We start from the raw sequence: 15,514 nt of genomic DNA, 5'->3' as shown, positions 1-15,514 counted from the left end.
ATGTAAAAAAATTTATTTTATTTTGTATGTGAAATGAGAGAGGGTCAATCATAGGAGCGGTATCTCCAGCATTGGTTGTATCAGGAGATTGACCTGAGGTCCCCCGAGTCTCCTGCATTGTAGATGTAACATCCCTGTCAGGCCGGGCGCAGCCACAAAGTTACTGACTGCCCAGACTTTAAGGCACTTCCGCCAGTACCCGCCTCATCTCCCGCTTATGCACCACTTCCACGAACACGCAGCACACCTTAACCAACCACCTCATATCCAATTTATCATCCAGGTGACGCAGTATACATCTCCCCTTGAGCTAGTCATGGCCACTCCTAGAATGGGTGGCGTTGTCGCCGCAGTCACAGTGGCCATAGCACTCTTCGCCATATACCTCTCACCATCCACTGATGTCATAGTTGAACATATCAATGGTTACTACAATGTCGGTTTCCCAAAAGCACCCGTATCTCCTTCCCCTACAGTTTATGATCCTCATCGTGGCATCAACTATATTGGCACTTTGTCAAATGGGGTAGAACACTTTCAAAACATCTTCTACGCAGAGGAGCCGACTGGCCCCCGTCGCTTCGCTCCCCCAGTCCCCGTCCGCCCACCGAAAGGTTCTGTGATCAATGCCACTCAGTCTGGAGCATGGTGTCCACAGGGAACAGGAGATATCCTGCCTTTCACGAGTAGAGTGTCGAATATCAGTGAGAATTGCCTTAGCTTGAGGGTTGCTCGCGCGACCGGTGTGAAAAACCAGGATAAGCTTCCTGTTATGGTGTGGTTACATGGAGGTAGGTGTATTCCTGCTGTACTTGCTTCTAAAGCCAGCACTGATGATGATTATGTTTAGGCGGTCATGCCTGGGCTCTGCTTCTGACAAGCTTTACAATCCAGAAGGACTGCTTCAAGAGGCAGTGGCAGCGGGGAAGCCGCTGATATACGTCGGGATAAACTACCGACTAGGATGTAAGGGATATACTTCGTGCGCCCATTTGGTTGTTGCTGACAGTTTAAAGTCTTTGGATTCGCGACCAGCAAGGCTATGATTGCAAAGAAGCAAACAAATGCCGGACTGCGTGACCAGCGCGCTGCCTTGGAATGTGTGTAGACCAATCATGCATTACTGAACCCTTGATAACTTATTGGCCAGGGGTCCGGGACAACATCGAAGCCTTTGGGGGTGACCCCAGCAGAGGTGCAGCAACCAAATGATATCTTCAACAGGCGCCTACAGCTAATGTAGCCATAGTAACTGCTATCGGACAGAGCGTCGGGGCCAGCGACATCGGCCTGCATTTGACATCATTCAACGGCACCAAAGGTGTCCCTTTCCGACGCGCAATGTGAGTTGATCTGATTCCTCTCGCTCTTTCCACTCACTTAACCTGTATCAGCATGATGTCTGGCGCCCCAGGTGTCAACTTCAACAGTGACGCAAGTCTGGTATCCGAGAACACCGCAAACATAGCGCGAGAGGTTGGTTGCATCAACACCAATGACGCCGAATCCCTCGAGACCCTCGAATGTCTTCAAAGCATCCCCTTTGACACCCTCACCAACCTCTCCGTCACGGCATCACGTGCAGCTCGCCCCCCGTTTGGAGAAGGATTTTTCTACCCGACCATTGACGGCGACTTTCTCCCCGCTCGACCCTCCGAGCTCCTGCGTGCCGGCAACTTCGTCAAAGATATCCCTATTATTGCTTCGTGGGTGGCCAACGATGGAGCCTGGTATGCCCCGCCCCCCACCTCCACCGACGAAGAAGTGCTTGCTAGCTTCGGACTGTGGCTGTCGAAGCTCTCCACTTCCACAAAAGCAAGACTGCTGGATTTGTATCCCATCACAGACTTCGCGCATATGATCCGCGAGAGCTACGACGGCCCTATCTCACCGCAGTACTACCGCGCTGCGCAAATGAATCGTGATATCTGGTTTACCTGTCCAGTGCTTGATTTTGCATGGCAATATGCTCAGAATGGGGGGTTGGTCCCGTCAAAAGTCTGGCTCTATGAGCATAATGCGACTAGATACGCACCAGTATTTGAAATGATGGGCGTACCGATGTGGCGCGTTGCCCATCTTAGTGATATTCCTTATGTCATGAATACTGCTAATCTGGAGGGTGGGGCTGATAACTCCCCGGAACAAATGAAGTTGGCACGGGAAGTGAGCAGACAGGTAATTGGGTTTGTGCATGATGCGAGTCCTAGTGAGGCGTGGCCTGTGGCATTCTTTGGGATCAGTGAGCAGGGCCTTTCGAAAGATTCACCTGATCAGCTGTCGATCCAGACTTTCGGGGGCCCTATGGGATCGCGAGCCGTCACAGTCCGCAAAGGTGCGGATACGAGTGGTTCCACGGAAGCAGAAAAGGCACTGTTATGGGAGAGGCTATTTGACCGGTGCGAATTCATCAACAGTGCGCAGATGCGAGCAGAGGCCGGAGTATAGTCTTACCTATAGGATGGTGACGCTATACTAGGCCTGTTATAAGGAATAAGGGGTATATTTAATGGGTTGGTCGGTTAGAAGATAACACCGATAATAATATCTAATTGCGGAGTAAGGTGGTTTCATCGGTTCTTAGTCCCGACTCCAGTCTCACGAGAAACTATAGCGTGCTGCTGCCGCATGTCAAGAAGGTACAAGCTCATGATGAGAGTGAGTATCTGGGATTACCGTATAACCTTCTTCTTGGATATCACAAAGCATACAGGGCCGATTATCGCCCCAGATACGTTGTTAGATGCCTTTCAATTGGAAAGCAAACCCCGGAATGTGACAAATGAGCGAGATAGTGCAGGCTGGGTCGTTTGATGGGATCCTGATTTTGGTTCAGTCGAAAGAGCTGAGGTGGAGATTGAGTGGTGCCATCCTCGAAAACAGAAATAACCACCGCCTGGTCGCATATTCATTTGTGTGAATGAGATACTAGTGTCACGTACCTAGCAAATCACGTATTCAGCTGGCAGTACACCAAATAGAAGGTTTAAGGTAACATTGATTGGATGACGGAGCAAGCCCGAAAATAGCCTTATTGGTTGGTACATGGCAGGAAGCCTAATATGAATAGAGAACTTACCCCGACGATCTAGAACTGGGTGAGGCCATGCTGTATGGCTTTCAACTCCGTTACGCATGATCATGGCCGACAATAGACTAGATAAGTGAAGATTGGTAGCCGATTGGATAGATGTATAATGCAAGCTCCCTGCCTGCAAGATCCTCCTTGACGCCTTCCCGGGTCAGTCAGACAGCGAAAAATCGTAGCAGAGAACGTGCGGAGACAGATAGTCTGGTTCGGGATTTGAACTTGCAGTCAAGATAAACTAGCACGGCGCTCCCGGCCCTAGCTGTGGGGGCACAGATGGTTCCCTAGTCTCATCCCGAGTCATGTTTCTGACACTGACATGATCTAGACAATACAATTTGCGAACCCTGAAATCCACTAGATGTGATGGAGGGTGGTATCCCCGCTTCGTACCCTCGTGACGATCCTAAAATCACACCATTCAAGCCCTGCTGGAGCCTTTAGATGGGATGCTGAACACGGAAAGAGGAGCCGAGAGTCTCGATCTCGAGATTCCTGCAGATTTTCACGGAGCTCATACCTCTCCGGGATGGTCTTGCCCATTGCATGCACTGCAAAGTAGATACGCTTTGTTGTTGTTGCAAGCGGAGCGGCCCGTTCGCCCCCATTACGGTGGGTCTCGGATCTGCCGTCCAAAATGACCAGTCGGATAATACAATCGTAGAACTTCAGGAGAGCAAGTCCCTAGGGACATCTTCTTTACGGTCTCTATCACAATTTTAAAGATGATAAATGACCTTGTGCGGTACCGTTCATTTCGGTATAGCATACTCGGCCCCGTGAGCAGGGAAGCACGACCGATGTCGTACTCAAACACGATCGGAAAAGCAAAAACAAATCCCCTCGGGATATGAAAATGGCCCTAAACGTGCCACTAAAACAGCCATCGGGGTTTGGTAGGAGTATAGCATGCCACATCCCTGCCATCTTGTCAATAATGGTCATGTACTGCTATTTGCCACTGTACACTATTGTGGATGGTGTAACTAGAGTTGGAGAACATGCACACAAAACCTGATTGATACGACCTCATATTGCCAATGATAGGGTAAACATGACCCTCAATACCCCTCATTTGATGTAAATGGAGCATTTACCAGAATCAATGCATTCAATTGTACAGCCACCCATCATCCGAAGTCAAGCCAAGTATCACGAAGTCGATAAGATCGACTGCTACAATAGTGTCGTGTGCGTGCTATAAAGTCTCTCCTCTGCCCCAGCATGCTCAGACTCTTCCATCCAGAGAAAGCCCAAATACTACACTCAATATTCTCATTTACTATTATCTCTTGCAAACCATATTCCAAGTTCCTTGAACAATGAGCTCTCTCGTCTCAGACGTCACTAAGGCAGCAACCACGGCTGCCACAGCTGCTACTGACGCTACTACGTCGGCTGCTACCACGGCTGCCAAAGACACTACGAGCATGGCTCAGAACATCAGCAAGGAGCTTGAGACTCTCCTGTCTAGTTGGTGTCTCGGGAGACTTACTTGGATAATTATAGCTGACCGTCACAGACTTGACTGGCGAGACGCAGCAAGTACTTCACGTCTACTCCTACGACACCCATACCAGGGTGATCAAGGAAAAGGCTTGCATTGCCATGAAAAATGCGGATCCAAGCAAGATGAAGCTTTCCAATGTCCGTGAGCTGCTAGTCAGTGAGAAGGTCTTGGAACCCAAACTGTATGTACGACTGGAGGGAAATCACCACACATACTAAGTAGTACCACAGGCTGTGGAGTACCTTTTGCAACCAACGTGGCGCGAAGGTCCTGGACAGTCATAGTTTCCAGGCGTATCTTGATATCTTGAATGAGAAGGTGAGTGCCATCTAGCCTAAATAGACTGGTTGCTAACATTTCTGCAGTCAAGTGAAGTTGGCGTGAGTTCGCTGAATCTATCCGCCAGCCATTGTACTCATATATTATAGGAAATCGATGCTGATAATGCCGACACTTACCGAGTATACCTGAAACACGAAGGTGATGAGGTTTTCTTCCCATTGGGCGGCAAAGTCATCGTGGACGTAAGTGATGGAATCATGCCATCAGCTGCCTGTATTTCTCACACCCTATGCAGAACAAGATCGCAGGCGTGTCTGCTGCAGAACAGCCTAAAGCTCCTGCAGTGCCTACTACTTTCAGTCACAACATCTTCACCAATCCAAACACCACCTTCGCCGTTGTGTAAGCCACACCTCATAGGAGAACGGGACGATATACTGATCTTGCTACCATATAGCCACCCAGCAGACATGTCGGAGAAGCACTGGAGTGTTGTCATCCGTAATAACAGTCTTCTCAACGCTCACCAGGTAGTTGAGGTTGATGACAAGGTGGGAAAAGTTGTTGAGCGCTCAATGCATACCGGTGAGTAATCATAGTACAAGTCCATATGTGCCCCTTAGCTCGTGTCTCTGTATAGCCTTTATTCTTAGGCCGCGGCCTTTTCTGAACTACCAGATCTCTGACAGTGCTGCGTCGGACTCTATTGCTAAGCAGAAGGTAAGCCAGCATTTCGTTTCACACAGCCACAATTCCGACTGACTGCTTCACTCCTAGCAAATGCTGAGGATCCCCCGGTTCCGCATCGAGGATGATTCGTATGTTGAGCAGTTCGAGAAGACAAAGTCTGTCTCGCGTGCCATTGCACAGAGCTCTTTGTCGCAGACTGCAGCTGAAATGGCCGTGTAAGTCCAGCCATGTACGAATTGACTTCTGGCTGACGATAAGACCATAGTTCAGGGGGAGCGTTTGGCTTCAAGGCTAGTGCATCCGCCAGCTACAGTGAGAATAACTCATCTTCATCGGCGTCAACCTCAACCGAGGATACCAAGGTTTTGACAATCACCTACAACGTATGGAATCTTCACAACAGCTTCATCATCAATAATATTGACCATCGCATTAGTTTCCACGGGTGGTCATTGACCTCGATCACCACAGTCTGGATCTTACGGAGGAATGCAAGGCTGACTTGCTCTCTGTGGATTCGGCTGCCAGCATTGCTAGCTTCAAAGATAAATACGGTGCGATATGAGTCCACTTGATACTGTATGGGATATAATGGCGTCTAACATGATACGCAGGTCGCTTCTTCGCTACTCGAGTTCAACTCGGTGGAAGGCTTTTGTCTTCTGAAGACATTACAGCAACCACTAGCACTGCCAAGTCTGAACAGGCCAACGCCATGAAAGCGGCGGCAGCTCTTTCATTTTCCTCTCCATATGTGCAGGCTTCCGCAAAGATGAGCTCCGACAAGTCCTCCACTTCGAGCTCGGACACGTCGAACGCTGCTTCGACCAAGTCAATGTGCTGGGAAGCCAAAGGCGGCGATACCTTGCTCTGCAATGAGTACGACCTCTTCTACCCCTTTTTGGTGTTCAATCAATCTAATCTGTCTTGATCTAGCCCGCCTGCATGGGCCGCCACCGTGGGCTCATTCTACTCCTGGCGCGCCGTTAAAGTAAGTCCTATTCCCCTGACGTTTTAGATAACAAGTTTGACAACCACCATAGCAATCCAAGGTCATCGCTCTGGAAGACATGATCTCCACTATCCCAGGATTCCAGTACATCAAGCAAAAGTTCGCGGATATCCTGAAGAACGACCAGCCAACCCTCACCACGGTATCCGTCGGGTTCCAGCTTTCGCATGGACCTGACAACAAGCTTCTTACCGTGAACCCTACTCTCACCGATAACGATGATACCGATACTTTCGGTGAGCATTGCCGATTCACTATCCTCCATCACTATCGATCCAACTAATTCCATCACAGAAAATGACGTCTATAGCATGGCCACGACAACAACCATGACCGCCGAACGCTACGACTACCTCCACAAACTCGGTATAATCGAGCAATCCTCAGATGCGGTGGGCCTGTCAGCGAAAAGCAGCAGCTCTGACAGCCAGAACTTCTACGTTGACGTAGAAACTACCGAAGGTAAAGAGGTCAAGCAGGTATGTCGATCCCAATCCCCTCCTTCCATACTAATTTGGATTAAGCACCAACTAATCCTATTCCAGCTTAAATACAACTACCCATACCGCATCTACAACAAGCCCAGCAGTACTAGCAGCGACCAGTCCTGGCTTTTCTCGAGTCCTACTCTTCAGGGATACGTCTCCACGTCGCTCATCTATGCCAGCACAAAGCATCGTGCCTCTTCCTTCCAATTCAAAAACATTACCATTGGTGAGACGTCTGAGTATATCACGAGTGGATCCCGTGTTCATATCGTTATGTTTGATCATAATGGCACGGAGATCGGCACGGCTACTCGTCAGCCACGTCTTGGTGATCGAGTTGGTGTTGATTCGGAACATTTTGGCAGGATTCGGTTGAATGAGTTTACTTTGACTTATCTTTGAAGAGTGTACTAGTGGGTAGGTAGTAGGGTTTGTTTGTGAGTCTATTGTGGTGGTGGACTACCTGATATACTGCTGGATTCTACAACGACCCTCACTTGTTAGGATTTGTTGGTAAATGCAAATTTGCTCTATTGTCGCGACATAGAGATGACTGGTATATTTGCATGACTATCTTAGGAGAGTGGGTAGAGAATTTAAAGTTGGTTGCGGTATCTCCTTTCTGATAATATTAGATCCTTAGAATAAGAAATGTAGTATGACTGTAAGAACGGGATGGATGATGATGGCTATGGAGAACTAATGATGATTTTGTAAATATGAGGTTATTTAGAAAAAGGTATGGAGAAATACACCCCGGAAGAGGGCATAGGACATCCATTCACGTAAATATCAAGAAAAAATCAAGCATCATACCCAAAAATCGACGTGCTGCTGACTTGCCTACCTAGCAGGCGGAAGCTCCAAATCAACTTGCCAAACCGGATGCCTTAAAAGGCCACCATCTGATATATTGCTGCCCTCAAACGCTGCATTTACAAACAATGTCTGATCGCCCGGTAGCAACGCTACCGCATCATCCGTGCAGTGACTTGTCCGAATAACAGCCGGCGATGTCATAGAATCAAGCTTCGATAGCTTGTTGATAGCAGTCGACCGTCCATAGTCAATAGCCGTGAAATGAGAAGGTTCGTTGCCAATAACAGTACTATCCCTCCAACGTGCAATCATCGCACCCCACCCTTCATGAATATGTCCAAAGCAATGCATGAGGGGTCTAGCTCTCGCAACGGCTTTGAAAAGATCCAGACACCCGGCTCTTCCATTTTCAGTGTAATCCATTATTCCTCTAGGTGGGCCGTGGGTAATCACGACATCAACATCTTTGTCGATCTGAAAGCCATGCCCTTTTTCAGGATGGTATTGGAAGCCCCAGTCCCCGAGGGAGGGGGTATAGGGACTGGCATAGATGTTGAGTTTCGCACCGTTTGGTAGGGTTAATGAGTGTGTGCCTTCGTCTAGGAAGATGATTCCGTTCTCTTGTTGGTGTTTGAAGAGAGTGCGGATTTCTTCGTAGTCGCCGTAGACATTCTTGACGGTGGGGTCGTTTTCGAGGCCCGCTTCGCGGATCTTCTGTTGGAAGGTTGGTGTGTCTAAGGTGAAGTCGTGGTTTCCGGCGATGACAAGCTTGAATGGGGCTTTGAGACGCTGGAGTTGCTTGATTGTTGTTTGGAACTCGGTTATGTAGGATGAGGTTGTGAGATCACCGCAGTGGATTACAATGTCTGAGGAGTGATGGAAGCACGATTCGGGTAGCTCTGCGCCATGGGTGTCGGAGAGGATGAGGAATCGGGTTTTCATGCTGGGGGTGGGGGACATAGTTTCTGTCGGAGATAGGGTTGTTGGCAGAATAATGTGACTGGTTATATGCAGCGGAAAGAAGGGAGGTATATAGAGTAGTTCCTAAGAGTTACCGTGACGCTACAATTATGCCGTGACTCTATTCATGACGGCTGGCTCAACAATACAAGCATCATTAGTACGTATTAGATCCGACGCTCTGACACATTCAGCACAGTGATAGTAGTAGCAACATATTATGTAGTATCTTCAAGAAAACAGAGAAACCTAAGGGGATCATTAATATATCTGTGAAATGACCAAGCTGAACGGGATAATGGGTTCTAGAATGTAGGACAGGGAGACGAAGAAAATGGGATTGGAAAGAAATAGCCAGATAATGTGTCTCTATATAGTCAAATCTTTCACAAGAGATTGGCGGGGATGTACTTATTGAAGTATAATGGTTGCGAAAGGGAAGAAACGCTAACCTACGTTCCTAGCCTGAGGTATAAAGTTCTGCCTGAGGTATCAACATATGTTTGACTGCCTAAGGCTGTGTCCAGCATCACGTGCCCTACAAATATGCGGGGTAAGTACCACGTGATGCATGTGCCACCGATTGTTGTCCGTCTTTGGCCTTTCATTCTTCTCCCGTGGCACAGAGCGTCATTGCAGTCCAAACCCCTGTTGCCTTCATCTCTATGCAGCTCTGCGTATATCCTCGGTACTTGACCATCTTTATTTTTACTATAATGTGAATACTTGTTTCTCGCTGCATTACAGGTTGTGGTAAACTCAGCTATAATATAATCAAACCGGTTTTTGCCCAATGGTTGCTACCAACCTGCGTATCCGTAGATACCTCGGTCTCTGCAGGTCGGGAGCCGAGTGAAGTGGGGGGCTGCTGACATGCATGCTGAGGAGACATTACATATCAGCTCTCGTCTTCCGTCAAGCTGTTTCCCCTTCCAGAGGACCAGTTATCGAGACAGACGACATGGCAGAACGGACACCTATCAAGCCCTCATCATCCACAGAAGGGTTCTTTCAATCCCTTCCCACTATCCCGCCGTGCTATAGCTTCACTACCGCAAGCGCCCGCGGAAACCACTCTTCATCCGACGATGTAGTTCTAGGCCGGATCCTGGAGCTTTATCTTCCCCACAACTGCGGCAACGCGGGCCACTCCATCCACAATCTCTCTCGCCGTGCCCTAGAGCCTAGTATCCTTCAGCACAGCGTCGACGCAGAGACCAACCCGCCTGTTCTCCGTCCACTCACCACCTTCGGCGAGAAAAACCGGGTTAATCCCCTATGGACTTCAAGTGGTTGGAAGGCGCTCAAGGCAATTGGCCAGGAAGAAGGTCTCGTGAGTGTCGCATATGAGACGGAAAACACAACCTGGAATCGCCGCGTGCATCAATTTGCCCTCAACCATGTTTGGTCCGGTAGCGCTGCCATGACGGGGTGTCCTGCCTCTATGACGGATGGGGCAGCCAAACTGCTGGCAGCTCATCTCAATGAACCGGACGGGGACCAACCCGGTCGTAGCGAAGTCTTGCGCGAGGCACACCGGCGCCTCATTTCACGGGACCCTAAAGTCGCCTGGACAAGTGGACAATGGATGACGGAGCGAAAGGGTGGCAGCGACGTACGCGGGACTGAGACGATCGCACGTCGGCTGACTCGCGAAGAACTGCTTCAGGAAGCCTCCCATCACGACGCGCACGGCATGCCGCTTGGTCCGTGGCGTATTGATGGATTCAAGTGGTTCAGCAGTGCGACCGACTCGGAAATGACGGTGATGCTGGCGCAGACCACCAAAGGGCTCAGTTTGTTCTACGCGCCAGTGCGGCGGCGCGCTGGACGGTCGGCGTCATCTTCGAGTGACACTGAGTTGAATGGTATCCGTTTGCAACGGTTGAAGAACAAAGTGGGCACTAAGCAACTGCCTACCGCGGAGTTGGAGCTCAAGGGGGTGCGCGGCTGGCTGATCGGGGAGGAGGGCCGAGGTGTAAAAGAGGTTGCGACCATCCTCAATATCACCCGCCTGTACACAGCGGCCGGCTCGACGGCGGGATGGGGCCGTGGGTTAGCCATTTGCCGGGCATACACACGAGCTCGCAAAGTTCAAGGCTCACTTCTTGAGGATATCCCGCAGCACGTGCGCTGGATGGCGGGTGAGACGGTGAAATATGCGGCAGCCATGCACTGGGTCTTCTTCGGCATCGCTCTGCAGGGGTCCGTTGAGCAGGAATGGGACCTGATGGTTCGTAATACCAAAGCTGCTGCCATTATTCCGCGTGATAGGAAGCAAGCTGCAACTCTGCTTCGACTCATCACCCCGGCGTTAAAGGCTCTGGCCAGCGTGGGCTCTGTCCAAGGTCTCAGGGAGTGCATGGAAGGACTCGGTGGGGTTGGCTATTGCGAAAACAATGAGGACGGTGGGATTCTCAATGTAGCGAGGATCTTCCGAGATACGCTGGTCAATCCCATCTGGGAAGGTACGGTTAGTGTGATGGCTGAGGATGTGGCACGAGTCATTAAGGACCGACGCCTCGGTGATGGTAAAGTCATCGACAACGTCCTCGGGAAGTGGGTGCACAATGTACTCCAACACTGCCAACATATGCTTCCCGACGAGTGTGCGTTCGTCAAGAAAAGACTGGAGAGTCTCGTCCAAATCACGAATCAGGCTGACAAGGCGGAGCTGCTTTGGCGGGGGAGGGAAATAATTGGTCATTTGCAAGCCATCGTTTGCTCTTGTCTGCTGATATATGATGCTTGCACTGATGGCAATGAGGTAGCCGTGATAATGGCAGCAAGATATATTCAGTCATTTGCGGACTCTGGTGTACAGCCACCGTCTCAATGGGATGTTGAGTCACGGAAGGATAGAATGATATTCTTAGGAAAGAATATGGCCCGGGCTGTACATGGGAAGCTTTAGAAGGAACGCCTTGGAAATATTAGTCTGTTTGTTTGGAAAGGGAGCACATTACTGTGATTTTTCGGTCTATGTATGTTTATATTGGTACACGTAATGTTGGCTTAAGTAAGGAGGAACTCGTGGACATATCTCTCCCACTGATCATGTGCTAATCCGGGAAGTTGACTACAGAGTTACAACTGACTTAGCAGAGCCTTTCCAGCTCATTGAAAGCTTTATGATGCTAAGAATATTATTATCTCGTTGCAACCAAGTCGAAAAATGAATGGAAATCCCACAAAACCATAGCAATATCTAAACAGAAAACGTCCTCACCACCTTCTCCTTCTCTCTCTTCAAGAACCGCTCAAATGTTCCCAGATCCAGATTCCACTCATTCGTTTTCTCCAAATTCGCGAACTGTGCCATGTCTCGCATTGCCAACTGCGCCTCAATGAGCGGATTAACGGCAGCCTGCACTTCGATCTCCTCCTGCGTCAAATAAGCAGCTTTAAGATCACGGCCCGTGGCCTTCCGCAGCTGGTCCACAATCTCCTTAACAGTCAACAACTCCCCCGCGATTTCAATCTCCTTGCCATGGAACTTCTCATCAGTCAGTGCCATTGCGCCTAATTTCCCAATATCCATCGGATCCACCAGCGGAATCTTTGTCTCAGTGGTCCACGCTGTAATCCAGCATCCCTTGTCTACCAATCCAGAATACATATATACCATTGGCGCCAGGAAGTTCGTCATGAAGCTTCCAGGACGCAGAATAGTCCATCTCTCAAAGCCCATTGTCTGGAGCTCATTCTCCAGTGCTTGTTTAGGCAGCAGCATCTTCCCGATGAAACCAGTGGGCGTGAAGGTGCGGATCTTGTGGGGTTCGTTGACGGCGAACGCGCTGTTGTAGACAACATGCTTGACGCCAGCTTCTTTTGCGAGAGTGAGGAGTCGCCGGCCACGGATGACTTCGTTATCGGGGTTTTGGAAGTCGGGGACCATATTTAGGAAGAGACCAGTGCAATTGGCGAGACTGGCTCGGAGGGAGGCTTCGTTGTCGTAGTCACCCGCGGTCACATCAGCACCCAGGATGCGAAGGTGTTGGGCCTTTGTGGAGAGCGGGGTACGGGTGACGGTGTGCACCTTGATACCATTCTCATGGAGGTATTTTGCTATGGCACTGCCTTGGGTGCCAGTTGCGCCACAGACGAAGACAGGCATGATGGGTGGTGGATTGATAAGTGATGAAGTTTGTTTTGAGAGTAATCGGAGTGGTAGGCAGAAAGAGGGGTGGAGGACTGAATTGTAAGACTGGAATGATGTCGATGAGGATGGTAACATGTTGGAGGCATTCTGGCTGTTTATATAGATGAGAGTTGAGATATTTTGCAGGGAGAGTATACAAAGTCCGTTGCGGCGTTCCACTTATTAAACCAAGGGTGATTGGTTGAGCTAAATTAGCGGGCGGAACTCCGCCGCCCCACTGTTTTCCTCCACAGCCATCTTACGTTGGATTTCCCACTGTCCACACATATGTCCAAAAAAATTTATTGCAGCCTCGCATTTTCTCGATCAATTGGGACCCATGAACTCATCAGCAGAGCGGACTAACGCTCCACCGCGGCGAAAGACCTGCGAGGCCTGCAAGATAGCCAAGCGCCGTTGTGATCTCGCCTGGCCAGCTTGCTTCCGATGTGCCCGCCGCAACCAGATCTGTGTGTATCCTGGTAGACAACCACAAAGCATGGACATACAGGCAACATCGCTTGCAATGCATTCCTTGGAAGGCCCTTTTTTACCGGTCCATGCCGAGGCCCAGTGTGTGACCGATATCCACTTGCACCTCCCAGAGGTAGACTCATTATGTGCTCTTGAGCTTCCCACTCCCGAAACGGAAGCAACCAACCTTTTGGCCCAATGCCCGCCTCTGCAAACCCCTGGGCTATTGCTGACACAGGAAGGTCCGAGTCCCACTCTGATTAGAATGAGGTCTTCGCTGTCTATCTCGGCTATTGTCACGGAGCGCTTACAATTCGGCATGGATGTGCTGAAACAAGCACCAAGAATGATGGTCCTAGAAAACCAGACGCCCTGGTGCCATCGCCAATTGTACAAAGATGGCATGCCCAGGTCAATGCAAGGTACGTTTGTAGCACCTCACCTAAGCTCTATGCTAAGAAATGCAGACGCCGTCGCCTGCTGCGCCCTGTACATGGCTCGAAATGAGATCAATGCTCCTGTCATCCTCTCTTCCTTCAAAACCCGCATTGACGACTTGCTCGCTTCCCCGCCTCCAAAAACACCGCTTGAAGCACTCGCCCATACACAGTCCTTGATACTGTATCAGATAATGCGCCTGTTCGACGGAGACATCCACGCCCGGCTGTCCGCCGAACCTCTAATTCCTATGCTGGAAACATCGGCCTTCAGCCTTCTGAACTATGTTTACTTCCCGGCTGCAGAGCCCGACACTGCCCTGACTGCACCCATGGATGCTGTCATGCAGTCCTGGACTGAGTGGGTATATCAGGAATCTGCGCGTCGCACCGCCCTCTTCACGTTTTATTTGGTGCAGATATACCGTTTAGTCACGGGTGAGAACAATCTCAGCTGCGACGGCCGTTTGGGCCTCATCCACTCATGGTATTTATCAGCGTATCTGTGGAGTGCACAGACTGCATTTGACTTTGCCGTTGCATGGAACGAGAACCAGCATTTTGTGGTCTGCAATGCAGATTTTGGCCATGTGCTTGAACGCGCGCGACCGTCGGATGTGGATGTGTTTGGACGGATGCTCCTCAGTACGCTTTTAGGAATTGATCAGGCCAAGGCCTGGTTTTACTCCCGAGGAGCAATTCTGTAAATTCATGAACCGAAGTCATTACGGCACATATTGCATCGATAGTTCATCACCACCTTCGATCGACCTTCGATCTCCACAGAGCACACAGACTTTGGCTCCCATGCGGGCTCGGGCGGATATCCCTCCGGCATCCGTCTCCAGCCTTTCAAGTTTCGGATTAGCGGTATGGCACCGTCCTGCTTGCTGCCCTTGAGCCCAGCCCATGTTCCTTGTCCGCTGCTTAGCACCAAGTTTGGTCATACCACATCTTCGCGGCTGGCCGGGAACTACAATAGTGCATGCGAGGGACTAGAAGAGCCTGGGTATTGAAGAGCAGATCAAGGTCAGACTAGTCATAGCGAGGTCAATGCTTCAAATGCATTGCAGCTTCTCCGGTGTCCTGGAATGATGGGGGCGCTAATGCAAGGCCATGTGACTTGGCCAGCCTGACAGTCAACTGCAGTCTCCAATTAGCCCCAAGGCGCTCTGGTGCTGATGAGGCAATTATGGTGTCCTCTGAAGCTGTCGCTTCAGCTAAACCCATAATGATTTGATCGGTACCATCCATGAAAATCTCGGTTTCCCCATCGTATTGCGGTCCCTGGAATCGGCAGTGGGGTTCGACCGGTCATTAATGATTCTTAGCGTACTTCGTCATGACATACCGTAACAGCCTTGAAGGCCAGCCTTGCGCTGTGTCGATGGAAGAAACTGGGTGATGGGGCTCTTACAAAGGCAATCAAGCATTCTAAGTCGTCTTTCCTTGCCCGCCATCATCATCATTCAGAAGCTGCACTCTCCGATACATCGTGACGGCGAGCTGAGAATTACTGTGCTCGTATTGCCAGTGGATAGAACTCCCCCATGACTATTACATTCCGTCGGGGACAAAATTCTCTTAAACATGATGTTATAGCGGTTGGTACA

The 15,514-nt window shown here is 50.0% G+C and overlaps 6 protein-coding genes across 6 annotated transcripts; 4 read left to right on the top strand and 2 right to left on the bottom strand.

Annotated features, from left to right (window-relative positions):
* The first annotated feature begins 252 nt into the window (after positions 1-252).
* BDQ94DRAFT_185095 (Alpha/Beta hydrolase protein) lies at positions 253-2,591 on the top strand. Its single transcript, XM_026774791.1, has 6 exons — positions 253-795; positions 851-966; positions 1,017-1,100; positions 1,151-1,195; positions 1,250-1,343; positions 1,395-2,591. Exons 1-6 carry the CDS (start codon positions 317-319, stop codon positions 2,446-2,448), a joined length of 1,872 nt encoding a protein of 623 aa, XP_026620288.1. The 5' UTR covers positions 253-316; the 3' UTR covers positions 2,449-2,591.
* Positions 2,592-4,410: 1,819 nt separating this feature from the next.
* BDQ94DRAFT_175792 (uncharacterized protein) lies at positions 4,411-7,472 on the top strand (the record flags this gene model as incomplete). The annotated part of the gene is made up of 16 exons (XM_026772563.1): positions 4,411-4,561; positions 4,611-4,779; positions 4,829-4,916; positions 4,964-4,978; positions 5,027-5,122; positions 5,176-5,282; positions 5,338-5,465; positions 5,521-5,600; positions 5,658-5,785; positions 5,836-5,953; positions 6,007-6,124; positions 6,185-6,449; positions 6,507-6,561; positions 6,614-6,818; positions 6,877-7,061; positions 7,128-7,472. 16 exons carry the CDS (start codon positions 4,411-4,413, stop codon positions 7,470-7,472), a joined length of 2,253 nt encoding a protein of 750 aa, XP_026620287.1.
* A 441-nt stretch (positions 7,473-7,913) lies between these two features.
* On the bottom strand, positions 7,914-8,849 carry BDQ94DRAFT_175791 (metallophosphatase domain-containing protein; the record flags this gene model as incomplete). The annotated part of the gene is made up of 1 exon (XM_026772562.1): positions 7,914-8,849. The coding sequence occupies one exon, from the start codon at positions 8,847-8,849 to the stop codon at positions 7,914-7,916; it is 936 nt and encodes a 311-aa protein (XP_026620286.1).
* A 562-nt stretch (positions 8,850-9,411) lies between these two features.
* Positions 9,412-11,910, top strand: BDQ94DRAFT_185089 (putative acyl-CoA dehydrogenase). Its single transcript, XM_026774790.1, has one exon. It carries the CDS (start codon positions 9,727-9,729, stop codon positions 11,761-11,763), a length of 2,037 nt encoding a protein of 678 aa, XP_026620285.1. The 5' UTR covers positions 9,412-9,726; the 3' UTR covers positions 11,764-11,910.
* On the bottom strand, positions 11,911-13,050 carry BDQ94DRAFT_185085 (NAD(P)-binding protein). The gene has a single exon (XM_026774789.1). It carries the CDS (start codon positions 12,964-12,966, stop codon positions 12,058-12,060), a length of 909 nt encoding a protein of 302 aa, XP_026620284.1. The 5' UTR covers positions 12,967-13,050; the 3' UTR covers positions 11,911-12,057.
* Positions 13,051-13,312: 262 nt separating this feature from the next.
* Positions 13,313-15,233, top strand: BDQ94DRAFT_185081 (Zn(II)2Cys6 transcription factor domain-containing protein). The gene is made up of 2 exons (XM_026774788.1): positions 13,313-13,886; positions 13,932-15,233. The coding sequence occupies exons 1-2, from the start codon at positions 13,331-13,333 to the stop codon at positions 14,606-14,608; spliced, it is 1,233 nt and encodes a 410-aa protein (XP_026620283.1). The 5' UTR covers positions 13,313-13,330; the 3' UTR covers positions 14,609-15,233.
* Positions 15,234-15,514: the final 281 nt, after the last annotated feature.

Source organism: Aspergillus welwitschiae, assembly GCF_003344945.1.
Source record: "Aspergillus welwitschiae strain CBS 139.54b unplaced genomic scaffold BDQ94scaffold_64, whole genome shotgun sequence".
In the NCBI taxonomy this organism is placed as follows: domain Eukaryota; kingdom Fungi; phylum Ascomycota; class Eurotiomycetes; order Eurotiales; family Aspergillaceae; genus Aspergillus; species Aspergillus welwitschiae.
The sequence above is the reverse complement of the archived record's forward strand: the minus strand, read 5'-3'. Positions and strand labels throughout refer to the sequence as shown.